At 42.4% G+C, this 25,123-nt stretch overlaps 1 protein-coding gene across 8 annotated transcripts in view; it reads right to left on the bottom strand.

Annotated features, from left to right (window-relative positions):
• Positions 1–9,429: 9,429 nt before the first annotated feature.
• The window catches only part of SLC4A4 (solute carrier family 4 member 4), a 739,594-nt gene continuing 723,900 nt past the window's right edge, over positions 9,430–25,123 (bottom strand). For 4 of the 8 annotated variants that reach the window (XM_085641004.1, XM_085641002.1, XM_085641005.1 and 1 more), the window contains exons 24-26: positions 17,688–17,784; positions 14,998–15,077; positions 9,430–10,498 (exon numbers count right to left, since the gene is read on the bottom strand). In XM_085641004.1, coding sequence (XP_085497130.1) covers positions 15,034–15,077; positions 17,688–17,784 — 141 coding nt within the window. In that variant the 3' untranslated portion in view covers positions 9,430–10,498; positions 14,998–15,033. The remainder of the gene's footprint in view (positions 10,499–14,997; positions 15,078–17,687; positions 17,785–25,123) is intronic. The other 4 variants (XM_085641000.1, XM_085640999.1, XM_085641001.1 and 1 more) reach the window with 1 other exon arrangement.

Genomic DNA, 25,123 nt, shown 5'->3' with positions numbered 1-25,123 from the left:
ACACAGAGTCCTTTCGGCGTCGAGTTGGTGACTTCGACTTCGGAGCCGAACTCTTGTCCGAGTGATGTCGAGAAGAGTGCCTCCTCTTCTTCTTGTGCTTTTTGGATCGTGAAGCATGCCCCGAAGTCGACTTCGACGCCGACCTCGATCGTGACCTCGACCTCGTCCTCGACTTCCTTCTTCCTCTCTTCTCCTTTTTCATCCTTGCGATGAAGAGTTTCGCCTCCCTTTCTTTTAGAGCCTTGGAGCTCATCTTGCGACAGCAAGAACAACCATCCACATCGTGATCAGATGACAAGCACCACACACAGTCGTCATGTGGATCTGGGATCGACATGTGTTTGCCACATTCACGACAAGGCTTGAAGCCCGACTTCCTTGTCAACATCTTTCTCGAAAGAGAAACAGAGAAACCCAGAAAAACACAAAGTAACAGTAAAGCTATCAACAGCGATTCCCGAAATCCGTTGGCGTCGACGGCGCGGAAAAAAGGGAACTGACGTCATCACGCCGACGAGGTCTTCTTATGGAGCCGGTGACGTCAGCGGAGTCGCGAGCGGAGCCGTGTCTCTGTGACGTCGTCTTCGACCCGATCGGCGTGGACTGCTACAAAAGTTTCCGAATGTTGCTGGCGCAGGGGATATTCACAAGGTGAGGAATCCACTGGCAGATGTATCCATTAGAAAGGAAGATGTTTTGATTAGAAGGTTTGGAGAATACACTCTCCCTATGTCAAATACACACCATAAAACAGGGTATTCCCAGCCTAAATCCGATAGACTCCTTTCCTACACAAAATCCCAGTATTCACTCAGAAAAAGATTAATCCTTTTCTTTTTATATGTGACCCTCACCCAGTTCTAGTAGTGGCATGATTCATCATCGGGTCCACCCCAGTCCCTTAAAGCCAGGGTGTGCTCAATCATATTCCAGGGAGCACCTTTTATATTATTCATTTCAGGGAATGCTACAAAACATAAATGGTCTAATTTTGATAACTGGATTTTAGTATTATTCCTAAATACACGTACATATACCATTTCATTTTTAAATTTAAGTACAAAAATATTTTTTAAATTGTATTCATCCCATTTTCCTTAGAAAATGTAAACAGAAACATCAGGACAAACAAATGGATAAAGTTACTTTATTTTCAATAAACGTTTAATTTTGAAAAATATAAATTCTAAAATATTTCATCTTTTTATTCCTGAACAGTCAAAATAGAAAGCTTCATATAATATTAGAATAGTAAAATGTGAAAAGACTTGAATGCTGTACATTATTGGAAAAAAATAATATTACATCAAAATGCTTTTATTCATATTTTATTTTGCTCTGCTGTGGTCAGAAAATGCTCTTCAAAGTATTAAGTAGGTAATTTTCTCTCCCCAGCCAAACTGCTCAGAGGAAAAAAAAATTATATGAAAGCGTAGAATGATTCCGAAACAAAAGGCATGGATCTTCACATTTTCCACTATGCTAGCAACAGTTTAAAGTGAAATGCAGCAGATTATCTGCACAGTACTAAGATAGTTCATGATTAGCACAACATTTCCTCTATCTCTGCATAGTTCATTGGAAAGCCTTACCCATGAGACTAGCCATATGCTTGGTACATGTACTGTAATTGTTTTGTTAATTAAAAGGGATGCACGCGTTTAAAAAAAATAAAGTATGTTGTTGTTCATTGTTAATAAGTTGCATTTAATTTGACTTTTTTAAACATGAAAATGCAACCTTTCATTTCATAACTTTATTCGATCTGTTTTAAAACATAGATCATCAAAGTATGTTGCACATTTGCTGATGCAAAGCATTTCCAGACCTGTCCACTTCAGAAATAAACAAGAACATTAGGGTTGAATGGCGTCACAGAATTAAGATCTGCATAATACTGGTTAAAAAGAAACGTATATAAAGTACACATACAGGGTAAATTTAGCAGAATGGAAACCAATACTAGAAAGAAATAACATACTTTATTTTTCTAACAAGTATAAGTCGACTTTAAACACAAAGAAACTCTGTGGAGATGAGGAAAAGAAGAACTTGCTAGAAAACCTATGCCAGTAATTGCTTCTTCTATATTGCATTTGAATGTGCCATGCTTTTCAGATGGATGAAACTTAGGGGTCTATTGCGATTTGTCCGCCCGCCACCGCAACGGCAAAAGGGACCGCCCGCCATTAGTGCGGCGGTCCCGCCGTAGGCATTAGGATGCACCCGCCACACTGGCGGGCGCATCCCATATCTTTTACATTGTGGCGGGCAGTGCTGCAAGCAGCACCCGACGCGAGGTAAAAAATGCATGTTGTGCATTTGAATGCACAATGTGACATGCTCCGTGTGGTGCCTGCCACCTTGTGCATGCAAATGCTGGGGGGTACCATAGGTACCCCCCATGTGCACCCCCCCACCACCCCAACACCCTGGGGGCCAGCTACGGGCCCCCAATAGGAAAGTCTGCGAGCCTTTCAAGGTGAGTGCCCGCCTGCATCTTAATATGGATGGCGGTGTCTTGCAGACACCGCCACCATGTTAAGGCCCTTTTCCGCCCAGTCGACTCGTCGACCGGCAGATGGTCTTCCCATCCGCCGGGGTCCCCCCCGCCATCGTAATGTGGCCGGGGGGAAAGGTAGGCGGGTGGAGAATGTTGGCAGGCGGATCGCCACCGCCATGCAGGCGGTGGCGATCCGCCCGCCAACATAATCACCCCTTAGTTTCTTCAATTTCTCCAATGGTGAAAACTCTTGTTTGCAGAAGAAAAGAAAGCCATGGGAACATTAATCACAATAATCTAAACTTCAGCTGCATTTAGGAACCATTTTAACTATAAGATACACAGTACAGAAGAAAGATGGAAATGCTTTGCTCCACTGCAGAATGGCGCCAACTTCCCTAAATACTATACTTTGGCTGATACTAATTTTCTGTTGGTTTCAAAACTAATTCAGCAGTCACTGCATTTAAGTACATTAAGACTAGTTACAAAGTGGAAGACTTTGTTGTTTGATGGTTGGTCAACAGTTAATAGCAAACATGTATGTGAAATATAAGACATTCGCAAAACAATGACTTTGGTAACTGATAATGCATGGCAGGGTTCCAAAAAGGTCGGAGGCAGCAAAGCCTTCTAGTTAACAGCAAAATGGGTGCCCATTTTTTTTAGTTCCATTCCACCTTTGTAAATACACTTGCTGTAGAAAAGTACTCAGCTCTCCTATGCCTCTGTTTTTACAGAAGGAAAATTAAATACAATTACATTGGGCAATGTATTATTACTTGATAACATTTTTAACAATAACACCCCAGCATCAAAATACACTATAAAGAGGTCCATCATATTATTACTAGTGCAAGTTTACATTCTCTTGAATGTACTGTTGTGGAATGGTGTTACTAGGAGACAAATCGGCTCCAATTGTATTGATCAATGCTAACAAGGTTTGCTCTCTTCACTCCGCCACCCACATTCAAACACAATTCACAGACAATAACTGTCTGCAGTAATGGCATCTGTCATTGGTGTATCATTATATCCATATCAGAAGGGCAAGCAAAAAATGGAAACATAATGAAAAATAGACTGAGAGCAGTATCATTTGAGAAGCAATGAACTTTGTAAAGGCATCAGAGAAATAGGACTTCACAGCATTAACAGGCTGTTTTGGGCATAAACTCTACATAGTGCACAGCACAACAGCCCACAGGAAGATCATTTTTTTGAAGATGTGATATTAACTTTCTGACATTGATACTGCTAAAGAAATAAAGAACTAGCCTTACTTTTTTATGGAGGTTTTTTACAATGACTGATTTTTGGTTCTGATACAGTTGATGTCCTTGGGAGATATAGAATTTGCCAATTATTTTAGGACACTAAACTTTTATTCTGGGATAGGCAGAATTTGAAGACATCATATGGTTGGAACTATTGGTATTCTATTTAGTTTAGAGTCTTTACCTCGTAGTAGACAATAGGCATGGTGATTAAATATTCACTCAAATAGTTCATCAGAATCCTGTAAGAGCAACTAAGATATTTATACTGATGCAACAGTTTCTATCTTCAGTTTCCTGGCAGTATAGACTGCTAACATACTCTGTTGTGACATAAGAAAAACATCACTAGAGCAATATACGGCTTCAGATCGACACATTTGCAATACTGTGATATTTGAAAGGTGAGCTATGTATGCTGAACCACAAAGAAATCATTACTCGATTTTGAAACAGACGTATTTTTTATGATTAGAAATTATTCCCTTAGTTGACAAATAATAACTGTTACCTAGAGGTCTAGCATGAGCAGTGCATTTTTTATCTTTTACTAAGGCAGCAAAATTTGCCATAGATTATCAAATTCGTGTTAAACATTGGTATGCTTTTCTATAATACTGTATAGAACCAAATATGTTCTTATTCTCTAAGGGATTTTTACTACTTTTAAGCTTCAGAAAATAGCATTTGGTAAATAGAGAAACCCCCTGTGATGAGGAAATATATACATATCCATAGTGCCCTTAATAAATGTTTGAAACATACGACATACTACAGGGTGTGCAGTAAAATTAAAATTGCATTTACTACGTGCATTACTTGATACTTAAAAATAAATTGTACGCACATTATGGATAAGTATTACTTTTAGAAGATTTAACACTTTTAAAGTTTCTTAAGAGTAACATCAATCTGGCAATAAAAACATATTCAATTTAATTTCTTGAAAAATGTAGTACATTATATTTTGTGTCTGTTTTTCTGCAATATAGTTTGATTTTTTGTCTAACGTAGTTTTAAAACATCCTGGTGGCATTCCTTTTAAGTTTAAGATCATTCATCTGCACCTGTAGACACAGAGTAATATAGAGGTGGCAACCTTCTGCCACCAACAAGCGATGTGTATCAAAAACACTTTGGTCTATCAAGCATATGAAACAAATGTCATATGTACTTAGTGAATCCAGTCTTCCACGGTCAATATTGGAATCAGAAAATATTTCCTCAAGGAAACTAGTTTAGCAAGCTTACTATATAGGAAATAAAATCTGCAACGTTTTAAAGTTTTAAAGGTGATGTTGAACTTCTAACATCTTAAATCTGAGGATAATCTCCTGGAACATCGCGGGATTAGCAAACAAATTGGAAGAGCCGACTTGGGAAAAGTATATAGAAACTGGCGACATATGCATGTTCCAGGAAACCTGGGCTAGAGAGGACCATGGACACCAAGGCTACATATCATTCTTTATTCCAGCTAGGTGGGAAGGCAAAGGCCGCCCTTCAGGGGGCCTTGTGATATGGGTTGCTGTCCATCTGGGCTGTGTGGCATCACGGCTCCCATGTAACTCTGATGACATCCTGGTGGTCTCATTAACATGGCCAAACAAAGCAAACCTCTTGTTGGTTAACATCTATTCCAGGCCGATGGGAAAGGCAAAAGAATCACCGACTTTTAATGAACTCTCGAACTTTTTATCTGAACTGTCGACTGATTCATACTATGTGGTGGGTGGGGATTTTAATTCTCACTTTGAGCCACTCCCCGGCCTTCAGGAAGGGTTTTTATCAGATGAAGAAGCTAGGTGGGCAGTACCAGGGGTTGATGTTCCATCTCCGAAAGCTTGGACCCCATTAGCGTTGCAAATCACTGCCCTTACCTTAAGGTATGGACTTAGAGCGTGTAATGGGAGAGTTAAATCGGACACACCAGGCAAAAATACCTACAACCGCTGGGGAAGAGAGTCACACTTGGACTACATTCTGGTCCAACTAGCGAGGTGGTCAACTATACAGGATTTTAGGGTAATAGATAGGTTGGATAGTGACCATAATGCCCTCGAGTTAGATCTTGTTCATCCAGCACCTCAGGGCTTAGTGACCCAGGAAGAAGGGAACCACCCCACGCTCCTTATAGACAACAGTAGGAGAAGAATTAGGTGGGAGCATCTGGTCACAAAAAAGGACAAACTCCCACTGCTCTATGCAGAGATTACCCCTATCCTGGAAATTGTTGGGGACCTTGATAGTGTAGTAAGAAAAATAGACATAAGGAGCAAATTGTCTGATGCCCACAAGGAACTTATAAAAGTTGCGGCACCCCACTGCACATGTAAGGTACGAAAGCCAAGAGAGAGGTGCCAAGGCAAAACCCAATGGTACAATGTGGCCTGTAGACGGGCCAAAACAGAACTCCTCGGAGTAATAAAGGAGGGCAAAGGAGGGGAACGCCTTAAGCAATATAGGCAAGCCTATAAGAAACTTCTCGCCCAGGCTAAAATAGAATGGGAGGAAAACCAGTGGGAAGAACTCACTAAGGCCCTAGCAGTGCAAGATCAACGCCTGTTCTGGAGAATGGTGAACGGGGGATCAGGGAGTTTACATTCGGCAGTGGAGCCTAACATAGCTCCTGGAGTGTGGCAGGCCCACTTCCAGTCCTTATACAGTGCTGAGTCCGGAGAACTTCCTGTGTCAATTGAACCAGAAAGGCAGGGCTCTCAGGTGGACCAAATAACACTGAGTGAGGTCACTGCTGCCATTTCAGGCCTGGCTTCGGGGAAGGCCCCTGGGCTGGATGGGCTACCGGGAGACCTGTACAAGCAGGAGCCCACCGTCTGGGCGCCCTACCTCGCTGCTCTTTTTAATGGTATCCTCGGTGGGATGGAAATCCCTAGTACTTGGCTGGGGGCTGAGGTGGTCCCGATTTTCAAAAAGGGATCCCCCCTCCTCCCAGCCAACTACAGACCGATCAACCTGATAGATGTAGCGCAGAAGTTGTTCGGCAGGGTTCTCCTGAATAGGCTTCAGGAATGGATCGAGGAGGCAGGCGCCCTCAGTCCATACCAGGCAGGCTTTAGGAAAGGGGTATCGACTGTGGACCAGGTCTTTAGATTGAACCTGGTGTACTGGAAGACAGTGAGGTTCGAGGGTGGCAGTTTGTACACGATTTTCGTGGACCTACGAGCCGCCTTCGACCTCGTGCCCAGGGGAAAACTCTGGGTCATTCTGGCAGGGATGGGCGTACCACCAGACATCTTATTGACCTTGCAGAGGCTGCACCATAACAATTATGCCCAGGTGAGGTGTGGGAGGTCGGGGGAGCTGACTGACAGATTCCCCGTGGGCAGAGGGGTAAGACAGGGCTGTGTGCTGGCGCCGACCCTGTTTTGCCTCTTTGTCAACGGGGTAGTCGCTCATCTGAACGCCACCGACTACACAGATGCCCCCAAACTAGATGGCAACAGTGTGCCCGCAATAATGTTTGCGGACGACACACTGTTGGTATCTAAAACTCCCATGGGCATCCAAAGGATACTTGATGCCTTTGTGGCCTTCTGTCAGGACAGAGGACTGGAAATCAATGCCACAAAAACCAAATATATGGTATTGAATCCAAGCCCCAAACAGCGCCCGAATCCCCTGCTGGGAGCAGCACGGCTGGAAAGAGTAGCCACGTTTGAATATCTTGGCGTGACACTCAACGAAAATATGACCTGGGGGACCCATCAAACCAGGGCTAACCTTAAACTAGTACAAATTACCGGGGGTATCTCCCGGATGATGACCGGTTCGACCTATCGCCCATTGGGGGCCCTAATTCAGATATATAAAGCACAGGCCAGGGGGGCGATCCTGTATGGGGCTGAACTGTGGGGCCATACCCCATGTCGGAATCTGTCATCCACGGAAAACAGATTCATAAGACAAATTACCGCACTTCCTTCTAGCACCCCACTTCTCCCTTTGAGGCTTGATCTAGGGCTACGGCCTCTCGCCGACGAGATAAGTCTAAGACCCATTGCCTTCTGGCGCAGGCTTTGGAGCAGCGACGATCTCGCCGACTATAGGGCGGAACTGGTCGAACTATTAAAACACCCCAAGGCGCTCAGTATCCCCTGGGTCCAAAATATCCAGTCAACCTGCACAGATCTGGGGCTCCCCGAACTGTGGACTAAACCAGCAGATACAGCACCTAGAATCTCTAAGAGATTTTTGGCGAATCTGTATCATGAACACAAAAGGGTAAGGGCTTTAGCTACCCAGATAGAGGGGTCCCTTTCCTCTAAATTCCTGCAAAATAAGGATCTCTATGCACTTGAAAAGGCTTTTGATCCCATATATCCCGTACTCACTAGAAAGTTATTTCTCCAGTGGAGATACGGTACATTGCCTTTGCGCTCCTTTTCTAGCACCTGGTCGCAAGTCCCTTCCACTAAGTATTGCCCCCTTTGCGCTGACAAAGAGGAAAATGACTTACATGTGATCTTTTTCTGCCCAGCATATAAGGCAGCCAGAAAGTACTGGCTGCTGCCTCTGATTAAGAACTTGGGTGGCAGGGAATATATACCTATGTATAGGATTTTAAAATGTGATGTTTCCGGCCCAATCGTTTTTGCGCTTGCCAAATTTTTTACAAATGTATGGCATATGCGTAATCGTCTTTTAAAAAATGCTGGGTAGTCTGTAGATTGCTCTATTTTTAACATTGTTAATAATGTTTGAAGTGGATTTTTAAATCACGCACTGATGTTTTATCAAATGTGACAGAATTTTTGTGATTTTAATGTATGTGTATCTTTTATGACCAAATGGTCGAAATAAAGATTGGAAAAATGAAAATGAAACATCTTAAATCATCTCCAATAACTCAAACATCTTCCAGACTTTCCATTATTGGTCAGTGGTAGGGATGTCAAAATAGGTCCAGAAGAGCCCTGATCAATGCCAGATGTTTAGGGATATACACATAAGATAAATTGCCATGTTATGAGTCAAGATGGAACTCAATGATAAAGTTAATGTTTATCCTAAAACTTCGGCTCTGATCTGGCCTCTTGCATGTACAGTAGACACAACTGATCTATGGTATACTACATGGGTTGTGCAGGAGCATTTACAAAGGTTGTTGGTGCAGAAGAATAAAACTGATTCAATTAGGGCTGGCAAATGAAGTATAAGAGCACCATATTGTTACGGAGATTTACTTCAATGATGACAATAAGGTGAAATGAGGTGGCACCACTCCAGTCAGGTAATAGCAGAATGTCACTACAGATGTAATGAACTGGACTGTGCCCACATTGTTCTGCCATCTAAATTTTGCTGGAGAGCCTGATTGGTACCAGTGCTGACACCACCTACCATATTGGATAATACGATAAACTTGCTGATCCACAGAATGCTGCTGTGCTGCTCTCTCCGTCTGTGTCAGGTCCCCTTTATCCACTATCATGTATCCTATGTAGATCACACCTTCAGGATGTATACAGAGAATACCTGAATATACATACAGTCAAAGGGGTATGCACATAACATAATTTGCCTTAAAATACTGCATAACAGGTAAAACTGTGAAAGTAGCCAGCATAATATTGCTGGTCCTCCCTGGCTCACATAGTCAGTCATTTTGTTGCATTTCAGACACCGTTTATACATTTTAAAATAGCTTTGTTTAATTAAAATATATTTCCTTCATTGTTCAATTACAAGAGCTCTTTCTAAAAACGTAAGAAAGTATGTCATTGATGCCTTCAATACAGATGAGCAAAATGTTAATTTGATTATGCACGCGACCTAACTGTTAAGATTTTCAATTTTAGTTTTGTTTCCTTAAATCACAATATATACAATATATTTGTACAGAAAAAAGCCTGGCATCTACAAATAAGAGGTAGACCTACTTAGTACTATAAGTTTCCTGCTGCAGGAAAAAAATAATTTTCTTTACAGTCATTTTAAAAAAGGTTTAAAAAATTTACAAAAGTAAGTTGCAGGTTTTGCCCCATAATTCATCAGCAAAATCAAGGGAGGAATACTTTTCAACCTACTTATAAGACATGTCCATTAAAGTGTTACAAAAACAAGTTGCATAGCAAAGAGATAAGAGAAATTTGATACGAGAACATTGTCCACTCCATACAAGGAAAAACGTACCATTTTTACTTTCTCTTATTTATGCAGCAGGTTAAAGGATCAGTACGTGCAATGGCGTATTCCAGTAGCATTGGAGGGAACAAGTATATTCCAAGTTGGGAACACACCTCTGCTTTGTTCGATGTGTCAAACTCCTGCTCCCAGGACCAATGCAGTTGGTTCAGATTCACAAAATATTTTCAAGCACCTAAAACAATGCCCGCCTTATGAAGGGAGAGATCAGGATATGATGAATGTTGTGTCTGAAGGCTGAAGTCTTGTGGGATGGAAAAAGAGTCCATGAGTACTATAAAGATGGCAGAGCACAACTGCAACTGAGAGCGTGAGGGAAATCAGCAAAAAGTTAATCCTGCAGTTGAATGGTAGGTCACAGAAGTACCTTGCATTAGCAAAGAAAGGGTCATTTCATTTTTGGCTAATGACAACAAGAAGTTCAGTATCAGATGAGCATACGGGTCACAATGTTGTTTCTGTTCCCCTGCTCCTCCAGAGATAACCATTGTCTTCGGGATCAAGTTCTATCCTAATTTGAGGCACAACTCTTACAGGGGTTTGTGGAGGGCTGAAAAAAAGAAAAAAGTAGGCAATATAAGATGATCTTCTTTCGGCACCTCATACCTCATGGAACTTCCTTAACATACCTTTTTGCTGTTTTTTCAACTCCTGGCTTTACACTAAAAACACAAATTAATCGATTTCTTAGCACAGGACCTACCCTGTTTAATGTTCACCTTCTGTTACAAGTTACCCTAAAGTCTACTTTATATTTATAAAGAAAGCTGAAGCAACTGTGTATATTTTAACCTGGATGAACACACAAATTTCAATCAGAACCTACTTAGATATACACAAAGCTTGATGTCAAATGAGACAGAAATAACTATTTTCATAAAACAGATACTCTGTGTACAGGTACACAATGTGAGTTGAAGCAATGTCATCAACAATGTGATTTAGGACTCAACATTCCAGAATGTTCATGTTTTTGCGTAATCTCTTTTACTTTGTGAATTACCTTCTCTCTGAAATATCACCATAGCCTAACATGACAAGTGCTCATATTTTTTTACAAGTGCCTCAAAGGTACGAATATATATGTCATTACTGTCACCAGTGTGTTTGGTATTCTAAAGCTTTTCCATAAAAAAATGTTGTTGGCTGCAAATAACCAAATCTCCAAGGTGTAAGTATATATCGTCAGATCGTTTGAAAATAAACATAGAAAATAAAATAAGGTTGAACCATATTATAACGTAAATGTGCCTTTTATGTCAACAACATCAAGTTTCCAGGTAAAGGCCCTAGGCAAGGCAGCCCAGCTCATACTTTGCTAAACCACTACAATGATTAGTTAAGAAATCCTGGTACCTGGAATTAGGATCTATGGATACTTATGACTGAAAATGAAAATTACAACTACATAAACAATCTGCAAGGTGACTGGATTTTCAGAGTTAAAAATGATGGGAAATGATGGAGCACAGACAGAAAATCTACGAATGTTCATGCAGGAGCTTGTGCAATGCAACACAAAGCACAAGAGAGCTGTTTATTTATTTGCCATTGTAAAGGCATACATACACAACGCTAAACTGTATTATGTTGAGTGAGCACCCATGCTTACTTGAGTAAATGTGGGCTATAGTGTTCCCAAGGTGGTCACTGGCAATGATCTGGTCAGCTCCAGTGCTGCTGCCGGGTGACCCTTGTAACATGCTGTGCAACCCTTGGCATTATGTTGCATGCTTGTAAACCTAGGGCCAGATTTACAAAGTTTTTGTGCTGGCCCAAAGCGATGATACGTGGCACCTGACATTTACTTTTCACAGCCAAAGGTGTTTTGTGCTGGAAAGGTCGCCGTTTCTCAGCACACAAAAAAACACCTTTTTGCTGCTTTGCATCACATTGTATCAATTGGCTTTAACTGGGGTGGATCAGCACAAACACCGATAGGTTTTGCTTCAAAGCCTGATCTACTTAGATAGCCAGGCTGGGCTTTGTGTCCAAAACTAGCGTCTACTTTTAGCAGGCATGAACAAGGAGAAATGCAGGGCATAACTCGGGGGTACACGCAGGTAAACGGCGTCCCACTCACTATTTTCACAGGGTGGACACCGTCCTCCCTGCCAGGAAGTTGGACCCCACAGAAATATGCTGAACTTGTCCTGGTGTAAGATACCCGGACAAGTTCAGTAGAGCCTGCACGCTGTCTGCTTTCCATTTCCAGCAGCAACATGCAGGCAGCGAGGTGTGTTTTTTTTTTTAACCTCCAGCCAGGCTGAAGTTAAGGGGCCATCAGGCCTCCTTTTGTTTGAATATCCTGACTGGAGGCAGCCTAGAACCTCACACAAATGTAAATGCCACAGAGGGAAACAAAGGCACACAGCTTTGCTATCTCTTCACAGGTATTTAAGAGATGCATGCTTTCGCCTTTGTTCTGTCCCTGTATATAAGTGCAGACACTGTAAGACTCAGATGGGGTGGTCTGTCCCAGTAGTTACAGAAATATTTTCAATAGTACTATTATATTTATTTTATAGCGCTACATCTTGACGTCATGTGCTGTGATGGCATGCGTCATGATGTCACTTGCATAGTGTCTAACTTGGTCAGTCCCCCCACTTCTTTTTCTAGAACTTGTGCCCTGGAGAAATGTGTTTATTTCTTCAAAAAACAACGCATTGCATGTGAACCGCATTACACAGCATTAATCCATTTAATTGGCTCCTTCTATGTTTGCCCTGGCATAGGAACTTGTAAGGGAAGGGTGTGCTTCTAGTGTAAATCCTGTTCTAGATAGCACACACTCATCTCAGCACCATAGTACAAGGCTATGCTTTGCAGAAGGCAGCCTTGATAGATTGCTGGAGCAGGGTAGGACTGCAGCAGCCCAGTCTTAGATAATGAGGTACTGCACAGTGTATTCCGTGTTGTACAATGCAGCACAGCAAATCTGGTTGCTGTGTTGTGTGAAACCTAGGCGCATCTGGGCCAGAGTACTCAGAACCAATGGTTAGGATCAGAACAGTCAACTCCACTCCTGGCTTTCAACTTTTCTAGCAAAGGCTCTTAGGGGTAGGCAAGTGTCCAAAAACCAGGGTATGTCTTACAATTGACGGCTTCAAATTATTGTCCATGTTTCAATATTCTTTAATGTAGCAGGATGATAATGTAGTGCATAATGTTACATTCTGCCACAACTGGGTGTACATGTTTCTGTATTGTAACAGTTACAAGATGCAATAACATATCATGGTTATTAGTGCACTTTGAAACTGGGAGATGTCTTAAAGCTCAAAAGAGGCACGTCAGCTCTCTTTCAAACATCAGATTTTATCAGTGTCATCCTCTTCCATTGGAGTATTAAAAGTCCTGTGCCTCTGAAGGCTAAAAAGACAGTGATCCACGCATTAACAACATCTCGGATGGATTACTTTCATGCCTTGTACTTAGACCTCACTAAACAACTTGGTAATAAACTTCAGCAGGTTCAAAATGCTGCAGCTAGGCTTCACTTTCATCTTCCCAAATGGTGTTCAGTATCTTCCACATTAAAAGATCTTCACTGGCTCCCTATACGAAAGAGGATTCAATTCAAAGTTCTTACACACATACAGAGGGCTATTTTTTCACTCTGGTCCACTCAATTTACAGAAGTTGCTTAAAGTCTACGCTTGGTCTAGATCTCTTAGATCTCCTAATACCTTCTCGATCCTTTCCTCTAGATACAGCTCTTGGGAAGAGGTCCTAAGGGGTCCCCTACCCCCTTTCCTTTTCCACCCCAACTTGGGGGCCAGTAACTTAGCAATGCTTTGTACCTGCAATTGTAGTTGTAAACATGTATGCATTCTTTTTCGAATGGGAAATAGGAGCGGAACACCCCTTTCACACTGCCTCATATTTGCAATTCGAAAAGGATCGCAAAAGTGTTTTTACAAGTAAGAAAGACTTTGCTGACTAAAAAAAGTGTTTGTTACACAAAGTAAAGCACTTTTTCGGTTGCAAACGTTGTGATTTTGCCACCACAAAAGGCCGCGGAGGTCCGTGCAGGTAAGCGCGGTGTTGGGGGAAGTCGAAAGACGACTGACGAGGGAAAATTAAATAAATAAATAATTTCTATTCTGTCTTCTGTCAACATCCGCCCGCCTCACCCCGCTTACGTGAACAGACCGCTGCTGACAAAAGGGCTTTGCCCATGAAGCCAATTGCCCCAAAACACATTAAGATGTTAAATAATACATTCGCTAACAAACAGCATGATAACATCTGAAAATAAAACACTGAATTCATGAAGAAACATGCTTACAAAAATATTCCTAAAGGACAAAAGAATCATGAAGTGTGCACTACATGTGTCGATGGGTAGCTTGGGAGAACGTCAGCCCCTGATATCTTTTTTTCACTTTAAGGACCGTAGATCCTAACAGTTACCCTGAGGCACTGAAAGTGGGTGGGAATTTATTGTTGTGTATAATACAAATACCAGAGTACTTCATTACTTGCTCCCAGAAAACTGCAGGGCTTACAAAAGACAGTCTACAGCTTGTGCTAGCACACAAGCAAAAAACACAGAACTGAACTGTCCGGGGAAATTTGGGGGCATATTAACAAGCCAGGCGATAAAATTATCGCCGCTTTAGCGGCAGAAAACTGCCGCTAAAACGGCGATAATGGGCTTGATAATATGCTCTATGGAATGCCAATTGAAGCCCATGTTAAATGTGAAGGACATCTAACATGTTCTTCAATTGGAATTCCATAGAGCATATTATCAAGCCCATTATCGCCGTTTTAGCGGCAGTTTTCTGCCGCTAAAGCGGCGAATAGTAAGGAGAACACACCAAATGTTCGACTGACTACATTGACCCGACTGCCTTGCTAAACCGATGCAGTGAAGCTAGAAGATGCTGCAGGCAGCGGGGGGGGGGGGGGCGGGGGGGGGGGGGAGGAGGGAGGGGCCTTTGCTGGTGAGAGTTCAGCCACGTGCACAGTGTAAATCACGTTTGCCTCTTTTCCCATCAGGCTCTTCACTCTTGCTTGCTAAAACGTGTATTTATTTACCTTGGCGCGTTGTAGGACCGAAGGAAAGGAATTTTCTCAGCACGACGTGTGTCGCTCAAGGAATGTCGGCGAATCTTCTCCTGGAAAAATAGAATAAAAACGTACACAGTCAGTGTGTCAAAGCATGTTATAGCCACCGGAAAAGTGAAAACAGGTTTAGCAGTATTCTTTTCACGAGTGAATTCGCCACCAAGTGTGATCTTTGCACATCATCGGGGTAAGGATTATATAATCGATGCTTGAATTATGTTGGTAGTCCGATTCTCAGTTTCAGGGAAGCAAATTACATGTTTAATAATCCCTGCGGATTTAACGCATTACACCTATTTACAGTAATGCTGCATTACAGCATGTCTGAAATGGTTTCCATCAGCAAAAGTGTGGCGGTAATTATTCTGCATTTAAATACTGAATCCCCCTGGTAAGTATAACTGGTGCCACATATGCTCCATCATGCATGCAATGCCCAATCAGCAGTTATGCTGCACATTCATAATTACAGTTTCAAGGGCAGTGCCCTTGATTTAGTGACCAAACTCAGAGTTCGGCCCTTAGTCTGCACTGTAGCCGTTCTCATACAAGTGTAGCTGTATGTTCTAATAAACATGCTGACAACACTCATGACATAGCAGTGTGCACACTATGATGCATAATTGGGCCTCAATTTACTGACTCCAGAGTTGTATTTTGATTTTGTGACCAAGCTCACACCTTCAAAATATCTAGCTTAGCTAGATTTTTTTCTGTCGATTTGATAATTTTGCTTACATTTGACTGAAATTCGGATGACAATTTGATTCTAAAAGAAAACAAAATGCTAATTTCAAAATTCCCCAAACATTAACCTTTGCTTTCAGATTAGAGTGGTGAAATTTAAGATCTGTCCTGACCTGACGTATGGCACCGCAGGTTGATTCTCCCAGTCCAATTGCTTATTTACATTTTTGAATGGTTATATGGTGCATATGATATTGGAGCTAAGACTTTATTTGCAGAAAAGACTAAGAAGGATCTCTATGCAATGTCATGCAATCCTCATGTGATCCTGGCTACCCTACCATTTTTCTTTCGATGATGTAACCTTCCCCGTAAATCCCCATTGTTCTTTGTAGAAAATGCAGCTGATTAATAAGGCTTCAATAGGAGTGGTGTGTTAATGAAGATATGTTTACTCTGGCTGAAAAGACTTAAACTTTGGAAGCTCCTCGTGAATTCAGAAACCAAAACCAAATAAGATCAAGGTGTTGGGTGCTGGCATCTATCAATCCAGTGACTTGGATATTAATTACCTGGGTAGCAAGAACTCCGCATCTTGTTACTCAAATGTCCGTACCGAGTTCTGCCTATGTGGTCCTCATCAGTGAGGTGCAGATAGCCTAGTGGCACAGTGAGCATAGGGCCCTCTTCTGGTCACAATAGATGTGCTTAGACATGGGTTGTCTGCTTTCTCTGTCAATGGACTCAAGCTGCACTACACTGATGCGGTTCCAATAAGGCAAAACTGTATTGGAGTTCCTTATTTTCGGGTCCCACATGGAGGAGACCTGGCCTGGCTGTATGGGCTGGACCGTTTCTATTGGAGAAGAACCTAGTGTGACTGGCATATGACTGGTCTCTGTCTACAGTGGCATGGTGGGCATAAAACAATTGACACCATTGCAGCCGGAGCGATTACCAGTAGCTGGGGTTAATTCCAGCATTCCACCTATACCTTTTTTGTTTTTCATTGATTGTGTATGGGGTTCTATGGTGGTATTTTCAGGATAAATGTGTAGAATTTAGGTAGTGTGGCACCGATAGGCAGTAGCATAGAAAGGTAACTAAGATATTTGGTGTGGCCACAATTTAAATAATCGATTGTTAGGAGAGGAGTAGACCTCAGTCAATGGAGAGTGGAATCACTCAGTGGGTTGTTATGGAGGTGAAAGATATAAATAGAGCAGTCATCTTTGTGGAAATGAACATTCCATTGGAACAACTGAAGACCTGTGAATGACATACAAAATGCAGAATTGCTCCTCAAACAACATCTCAAGTCATAAGCTTTCTCTCTGTGAGTTGTTGTAACTTTTACAAATTCACATGCAAATTTGCACTTTCCTGTGAAAGCACAACAGACCAAAGTCGTCCTAGCAGTACATGCAAAAAAATCCAAGTTGCATCAATGACAGTTCCAGTATCACTGTACCCACATTACTTCACATACAGATATAACACCAAAGCAACAACAATCATGATGAAAATTAATGAAACCTACAATGGTCAATCAACATGTTAATGATGAAGGGTGATTGGCGATTTATCTGAATCAAAAATTATCATGAAATGGATGCAGTGCACACTAAATTTTTCATTCTGATTGCCGGCATGGTGAGAGTCTGGGAAATGAAAACTGAGCACAGTGGTGGTGTGAAATAGAGTTAATCAGTGGCAAAGATGGAAGAGAGAGAACACATTTAGAGAAATAATACCACAAAGCAACACCAAGGGATAGGTGCGCTTAAAGCATCCGAGGACAGTAAACATAGGACAAAGGTGGTGAAAACAAGAGGTGAGCTGCAGCATGAGAAGTTGAAGTGGAATGACAAGCAGTTATGAGTGGAACTTGCGGGGCTCCTTTGATTTTGTGATGAATTGTTGTCGTGGTAAGGCAGGCTCAAGCAGGCATGCAAGAGGTTAGTTCTACTCACTGTCGGTAGGTTTGCTATCAATTAGAAACGGTTCCTTTTCCATGATGTCCATTGGAATTTTAATACTTGGGACTTTTTCTGTGTAAGGACAGTCGGACTGTGGAAAAAACGTGTAAAATGGCTTAGCATGGAAACATAGTTTTTTCCGATTGTCGGTTCTCCCTTCCTCCTCCTCTTCATTGTGCGTATTCTCTAGATCGTCTCTTATGTTTCATGCAGAAGCGCCCTACCCTAACCTCGCATTTACCACCATCTTTCTTTGAAGCTCCTCACCCAGACCTTACCTCGCCAGCTACTACAGCAAGGCACGGCGAGACGAACCTCAGGTCTGTGGTGAAGGATGGGGAGAACCACCACATGCGTACCCACCACCCCCCGCAACGCCAACGAAAAATAATACATTTGTGTGCAGCATTAGATAGCATACTAAAAATACAGCATTTGGCTTTGGAGTGAGGGACTTCAATCATTTCATGATCTCAGTGATGTTTATTATTCTGAGCGTCAATAAGAAATTCGGAAGGCTTCATTCATAATATTTACTGTTTTAATTTGATTACTGTTCAAAAGGTTATTTTTTACAATGTGGGGTCAGACATTCATTAGGCAGCCCAAAGCGCATATTCTATATAAATTCTCACACGGCCTACAGGGGAACAGGCCTGACTCAAAGGGTGGCACCAGCCCCTGTTATTTTTCAAATACTGATGATGCCAGCTCGTAAGAAGCTGCTAAAACCATGGCTTCCCTAGCTTGGAAAATACATCTTCCATTAAGTTTGCTGCTCCCTAGTACTAGAGGCTTTGTCGCCTTGTGCCGTAGACTAGAAAGGGCGGGCTTGTGCAAAGAGCTAGGCGACTCATAGATTTGCTATTTTATGAGCTTGTCAGGCTCTGCAAAGAGCAAAGGATGCAATGTTAAAAGAGAGGTAAATTTAGTGGCCCTTCGTTTAGCAGGAACCATTTTCTACTGCAGTAAAGGGCTGCATGGAGCAGTGAGCGAGCACCATTTCGTGTCAGTCCCCCGTCCCTTGCTCTAAGCCCTCGTCTATGTCCGGAGATCTATCCCGCAGACTGTTCCTTGCATTCCAGCTCTATCTGGGGTCTTCCCCACCTACGCTGGTACTTGCAGCTGCACATTTGCCGCCTTGCATGCTCCATACACTGTCTGTTCACTCCCCATCTCCACACTCATACCCGTGAGTGGAGCCTTGTGACTGGTGGTCACATTATTTTCTGCGGTTGGATGCCTCACCCATAAAACAGCTGGGATACTTCACCCACTTTTACCAAAGTGAAGCTTCCCAAATGTGCCCAACTTCGCTGGTGTAGACCACTCCCAAGCGGCATTCAGTATAAATACACTAAAGAAGACACCGGCATGGTATATCCTCATTCCCGCATACTGATTTCAGTATTCCAGTGCACTATATCGGTACCAGGATTCCCACGCATGCAAAAGGCGGGGCAAATCAAGCATGGCACCCACCTATCTCATGCCCCCACTGCCCCAATACAACGGCCCTATAATTTAAAATGGGACCAGGAGGTGCAAATGCAGAGCTACATTGTGGTAGATGGAAGACACTGCTGTTGTTTCAAAAAGGCCACCACAGTTCTCCACTCACAATACAGACAGCTCTCCAACACTGTGTATGGATAGCACTCATGTTTCTTTGCAAACATCAACTTTTCCCTCATCCTTCTAGGTATTTGGCAAATTGTGTTTCCACATCGAGAGTAATATTAAAAGTATGCAGAGGAAATCCAAGGACACACGTGTGAAAGCATGCTCTGGTCCTGTTGTGACATCAGTGATTTCCCTGCTGCTCTTCCAATGCATCAAACATCAACTAAGACGTGATCATCCAGGCAACTGCGGCTCTGCTTCAGAGCGCTGAGAACTGAAGCGCCCACTTAGATCAGCAGCGGCTGGTGCAGGTAAGCGCAGTGTAGGGGAGGTTAACAGACAACGAAATAGGATTTATTTATTTAGTTTTCCTTTTTCCGTCATCTGTCGACTCCCCGCCTCACCCCACCGCCTCACCCCACCGCCCCACCTCACCGTGCTTACCTGCACCGGCTGCTGCTAACTTATACCTTGGAACAGAAAACTCCCATTTTCAAAAATGCGCATGCTAACATGAACTGATATAAGTTAATCAGAAAGTCTCTGTAATGTCCTTCAAAGAAAATATTCGTATCCTTCTAGTATGTTGTTTCCCACTCTTTAAACTTTCAAAGAAATGCATCAAATATACATGTGAGGTTTGTTGAAATGTTGTGGCTTTCCACTAATACATAAAAAAGTAAATACAAATGCATTTAATCCCTGAATATATGTTTATTGAACGACCCCGCAAATGACGTGGCAGATACTCTCGCTATTGTTACCTTCCTTTATTAAAAAGTGGCATCACATTATTCCAGTGTGAGATATCTGATAGGATTTACTTAGGGCACAAGTCCTAGAAAATGAAGTGGGGGGACTCACCAAGTTAGGTTGTAGCAAATGACATCATGGCACGTAACATCACAGCGAGACATCAAGTTGTGGCATTACAGGAAGTGACATCACATCACAACCCATGATCTCACAGGAAGTGACATCAGTTCTTAATATCTCACAGGTATGTTCACAGGTCTATTATGAGCACATTTGAGTGCATTATGAGATTTAACAAATTAAATTTTGCTTTCAGGTTGTAACAAAAAAGTGACGCAACCCGACGCAAGTTGTAAGACAACTTACATGTTAATTTTTTTTAAAGACTGGCACAAGAAATTGGCAACAAGGAGAAACATGGCACTTGCTTAATTGGTTGCAAAGCCTGCTTTTCTAAATATCTTATGGGTCAAGGCACCTGCTGCAAAGATCTTTGTGTGCTCAGTAAATCACAGGGAACAATAATCATGGTAAGATAACTCGAGGGTAATGCATTTGCTGAAGGGATCAGTGTTTTCTCTAGTCCCAGTTTTGAATCAAAGTAGTATAGAGTGTTAATGTGTCGCCTGCAAAGAACATCATCTAACATACAGATGACAGATTTGTATTTTCTGTAGCTAGGTAAGTGGGCTACTGCTTTTAACACAGAGATCTGTAAATTGTAATCCTTCTAAAATAGCACAGCGAGCTGCGAAGGACATCTGACTCCTCTACCTTGTAACCCACATTGTCTTATGTTCGGTGCTTAATTTGTAAAATATTAGGTGCAGGTGCTCAAATTTTTTTAGGAGGTCCCACCCACTTTCCCGGCTCCGCCCACTTCCTCTCGAGGCTCCACCCACTTCCTTTATTGGTTCCACCCACATCCACAAGCCTCAATACATCATAGCCACCTCCTCACAGCTTGAGTTCCGCAAGAAGCTGAGAACTGGCATCTTCACATAAGCACCTCGGGGACCTCACGCCTACACAGCTGCCCAAGTGCCTGGATACCCTCTCGGGCGATTAGTGTGATACATAAATCAATTTATCTAAACATAATGTAACATATGAGAAGGCACTTTCACACTTGTAGAATCACTTTTACAAATCCTGAAAGAATTTGTGTGATTTGTCATTCCCAGAAGATGACACAAGGGCACAATTTACCTAGCTCTAGAATATTTTGGGCAAAAGAATACCAACTGTTCCTTGGTCTTATAGAAAAACATGCATGACAGACACAAGGTAGACCCTGACTGTGCAGGATCCCATGTTGATGTAAACACAACAATCTGCAAAGTCCTGCACCTAAACTGCAAAACTTGTTTGTGTGTACACACACCGTTCGGATACAATTTAGGAATTTCTCTGCCTTAGGCACAGTCTTATGCAACAGAAAAAGCCTTGTGCAGCTGCTGATGGAACTAGGCAATTCATTCTGAGCAGCAACTCTCTACAAGTATTTTGATTTGACAACAGTAACCATAGTAGGCGTGCACTCACCATCCGTGGAAGCACCGGTCTCCAAGGTCAAAGCCTACCCAATCAATTACAGGGAGGAAAACAGACCTGCGGAGGTAATACAAATTTTGTATGAAAAGCCCTCACTCACCAACCTGGTTGGTGACATGCTTCATCATCGGGCTCCACCGGGCATGGCCGAATGCCATCCCAGTGTGCTGCAACGCCAGGTTACTGCGGAGCGGGGTTGTGTGTGGTGATAGTGAATTTAAAATTCCCAATTGAGTCAAAAAAGTATTTTATTCGTTTTGCTAATTGGAAAATTAAAACATAATAAAAAGGAGTGATGGTCAAAAAAATAACAGACCGGGTTCACTCCGTGGCGGTCAACATGTTTCTGCCTTTATGTGTAATTTACAGGCTTTCTTCAGGACCAGAGTGGAAGTGTGGGTGCCCCGGTGGTGTGAACGCGCTAAGGTTCACCCTCCCGTGGGCTGCTGTGTGAAAATTAATATAAAACACAGGGAAAATCCGCCAAAAACTATAATGGTGGAGAGAAACGAGTTTACTCTATAATGAAAAAGAGACATACAAACACAAGACAAAACACAAAAGAATCGTAAATGTGCGTAGTCATGACATTATAAAGCGCCATAATATAGGCTTAAACATGGTGCGTGGATGGGGACAGTGCCAGTAATCTGTACCTCAGGTGCATCAACAATGTGCTAACAGTGCACCTAGAATTAGCCAGATACTGGTGTCAGGGAAGTAAAGGACTTCACCTGAATAGCGTGACTAGCGATGTATCACGGAATCAACGTGGAGTCCTAATGCTACATGTGAGACTAAAAACTTAGCAAGGTCCATTGGAACAATGAACGCGGCCCGTGAAGCATTCCTGATAGGTAGAAATGCCGAGGGGAATAGAGAGGTTCTTACTGTGAGGCTAGACTGTTCGTCGCCTCAGGGATCCCGGGGTAGAGGTGCGAGCAAATATGGCACACCCTGGAAGAGACAAGGAAGAAAAGGCGGCCACGAGCGGCTGAATAGTGAAAACACAAGCCGAACAGTACTGTAAGCCTTACCAGAAGGAAATGGGAGCCAGAAGGTCCACTTACGCCCTCGCTGCTCGGCACCCGTTAGGAACCTACACCGCCTCAAGCCACCGGGTCCAGGGAGAGAAGAGACCTGGTGCGAGGTTCCTAAAAACAAGAGTGCAAGAAGGAAGCCCGTCGGTGATTGGGCAGCACATCGCATGCTGGGATGCGATTGGATGAGCCCCGGCCAATAGGCCGCCTAGAGGCAAAAGGCTCGTCAATTAATTAAAGGGACGGGACCTCCCAAGCTGTGTACTGATAGGTTAAAACACAGCCAATAGGACGCAAAAATGAAAGGAGGCTCGTCCGTAGAATAGAAAAAAGACAGCTTGAAAAGGGAAACTTTATGCGGTGCAAAGCGGAGACGCATGAGCACGCTAGACACAACGAAAACGTGTGTCTGATTGAAACACTAGTTGCAGATAGGAGGGGGTTTAATTCAGCGCACGTCCACAAGCTCAAACAGAGGAGAATACCAGTGATACGCTGGGAAGCGGTATGATAAGGGGACACTGCATGTCATGTGCCCCTGGTTTAATTAATTAAAGAGACGGGACCTCCCAAGCTGTGTACTGATGGGTTGTTCTCACTAATTCCCAGTTGACCTGCGTGGCAGTGGCCCCATAGTTCTGTGCCATATAATACAGCACCCCTTGGTTGGGCCTTCTCTATCTCCACTGCTGGAAGAATCCGATACTGGGGTGCCTTTTTAGCAAATCTAAGAACACCTCCAGCTAGCCCAGCTCTATGGGTTAACAGAAGTGAGCTTTCAGAAATCTGTGGGGCCCATGATCCGGAATCAAGCAGATTAATCCCTAAATAGTCAATTCCTTGTCCCTTTCCAAAACGTACCTTACCAAGCTTAGGATACCCATCAGCCCCCTGAAATAAGTTATATGCTTGGTTTTGGATGCATTAATTTTAAGACCATATAACGAACAAAACAGATTCAAATCTGTCAACAAGTGTTTGTAAACCAGCTAGCAGAAATGTATCATAAGCAAAGAAAGGGCCAAAACGTTATGGCCTGCAAGCATGGGGGAATCATTGGCACAGTTATCCATTGATCCTTTCGGTGTGAGATCTGCACTTCTGGTAAACACTGAAGGATAGTTACCATTTTGTTCTCAGAATATAGAACCATATTCATGTTTGTATATGGCCTCACTAATTCACCACATCTCTTTAATACCTGCCAAATTGCTCTTTTAAAATTTTCAAAACTCAAAGGCCCTCGCTCTGGGGGCTAGGTGATATCCATTTCTGCTGATAACAAATATAGCAGTCGAATAGGGAATGACAAGTAATGAAGCAAGAACTGAATTCCCAATGTCTTCTACTCTGGTATCTCACCGGTTTAAATCTGGTGAAATGTTCAATTGGAAAGCAACTGAAAAATAAGGAATTAGCCTGGCAATTGGTTGTGCTTACTGATTCCTGCAGTCAGTCCCTCAATTTCTAAGGGCACTGTCGGGATCCCAGTGTGGGACATTGTGATATTCCTGCATCCAGGAAATCCTGATACCAATGGTATCCAGTTCAAAGCTCATTCATTACTGTGAGCAGCAAAAGTGCTGTTTCCTATGAAAGGAAAAAATATGGAGGGAAGATCTACATAAATGTATGGAGTAGTGCACATTTTTACTAATACATTGCATTTGCAGAACACCTAATATCCACAATGCTTATCTGTCTATGCAAACCTCTGCTTCCCCTGCCACTAGATTCTCAAAAATGCAGAAATGTATGAATTCTAGCCTTGCATAGACGATTTACCTACAATTCCATATTTTTGTAGTTACAAAATTACGGAGAAACCTTTCTGGCAAGTTTGCTCATGCATAACAAGAGTTACCCTAAGGCAATAACAAGCGAAAGTCTGGCAGAAGTCTGCATCTTTTGCAAAATTCACTTGTTTCTGCTTTTTCTTTTTATGCAAAATAATCTCCCATGTAGATTAAAGGCTTCTTCTATACATTCTGAGAATTGGAAGGGGGTTGATTCTTTCACAAACCCAATTTGCAAACTATGTCAGCATTATTTTTATATCAGTAAATACATAAATTAGAAATGATCGCAGATAATAGAAAATATTTTGGCTTTGCCCTTATTGACAGCATTCCAAAATGACAGACCAGTTGCCTTATTGTGAAAACACTCTTATTTCCACTCCAATGCAAAGCAACAAAGGAAAATCCACCCATATGGCGGATTTTTCCAGGTCATGCGTAGGATTAGGGTGTGGAAAAATCCTAAAATTCAGCTTCTGTAAATAAGAATGTTCAAACATGATTCTGTAATCCAACGTTTTGAAGCCGCAATTTTTGGGGGGACTTAGTACCCAAGTGACTGGGCTGAGTCCAGCATCAGTCTCTGACCAGGAACAGTGCTTGGTACAATTTTCCAGCAGTGATAAGTATGCTGTCAGTACGAGTGACTTTTCTAAAA

This window comes from Triturus cristatus, chromosome 2_2 (assembly GCF_964204655.1).
Source record: "Triturus cristatus chromosome 2_2, aTriCri1.1, whole genome shotgun sequence".
Taxonomy (NCBI): domain Eukaryota; kingdom Metazoa; phylum Chordata; class Amphibia; order Caudata; family Salamandridae; genus Triturus; species Triturus cristatus.
This window is presented reverse-complemented; position numbering and strand designations above follow the sequence as displayed.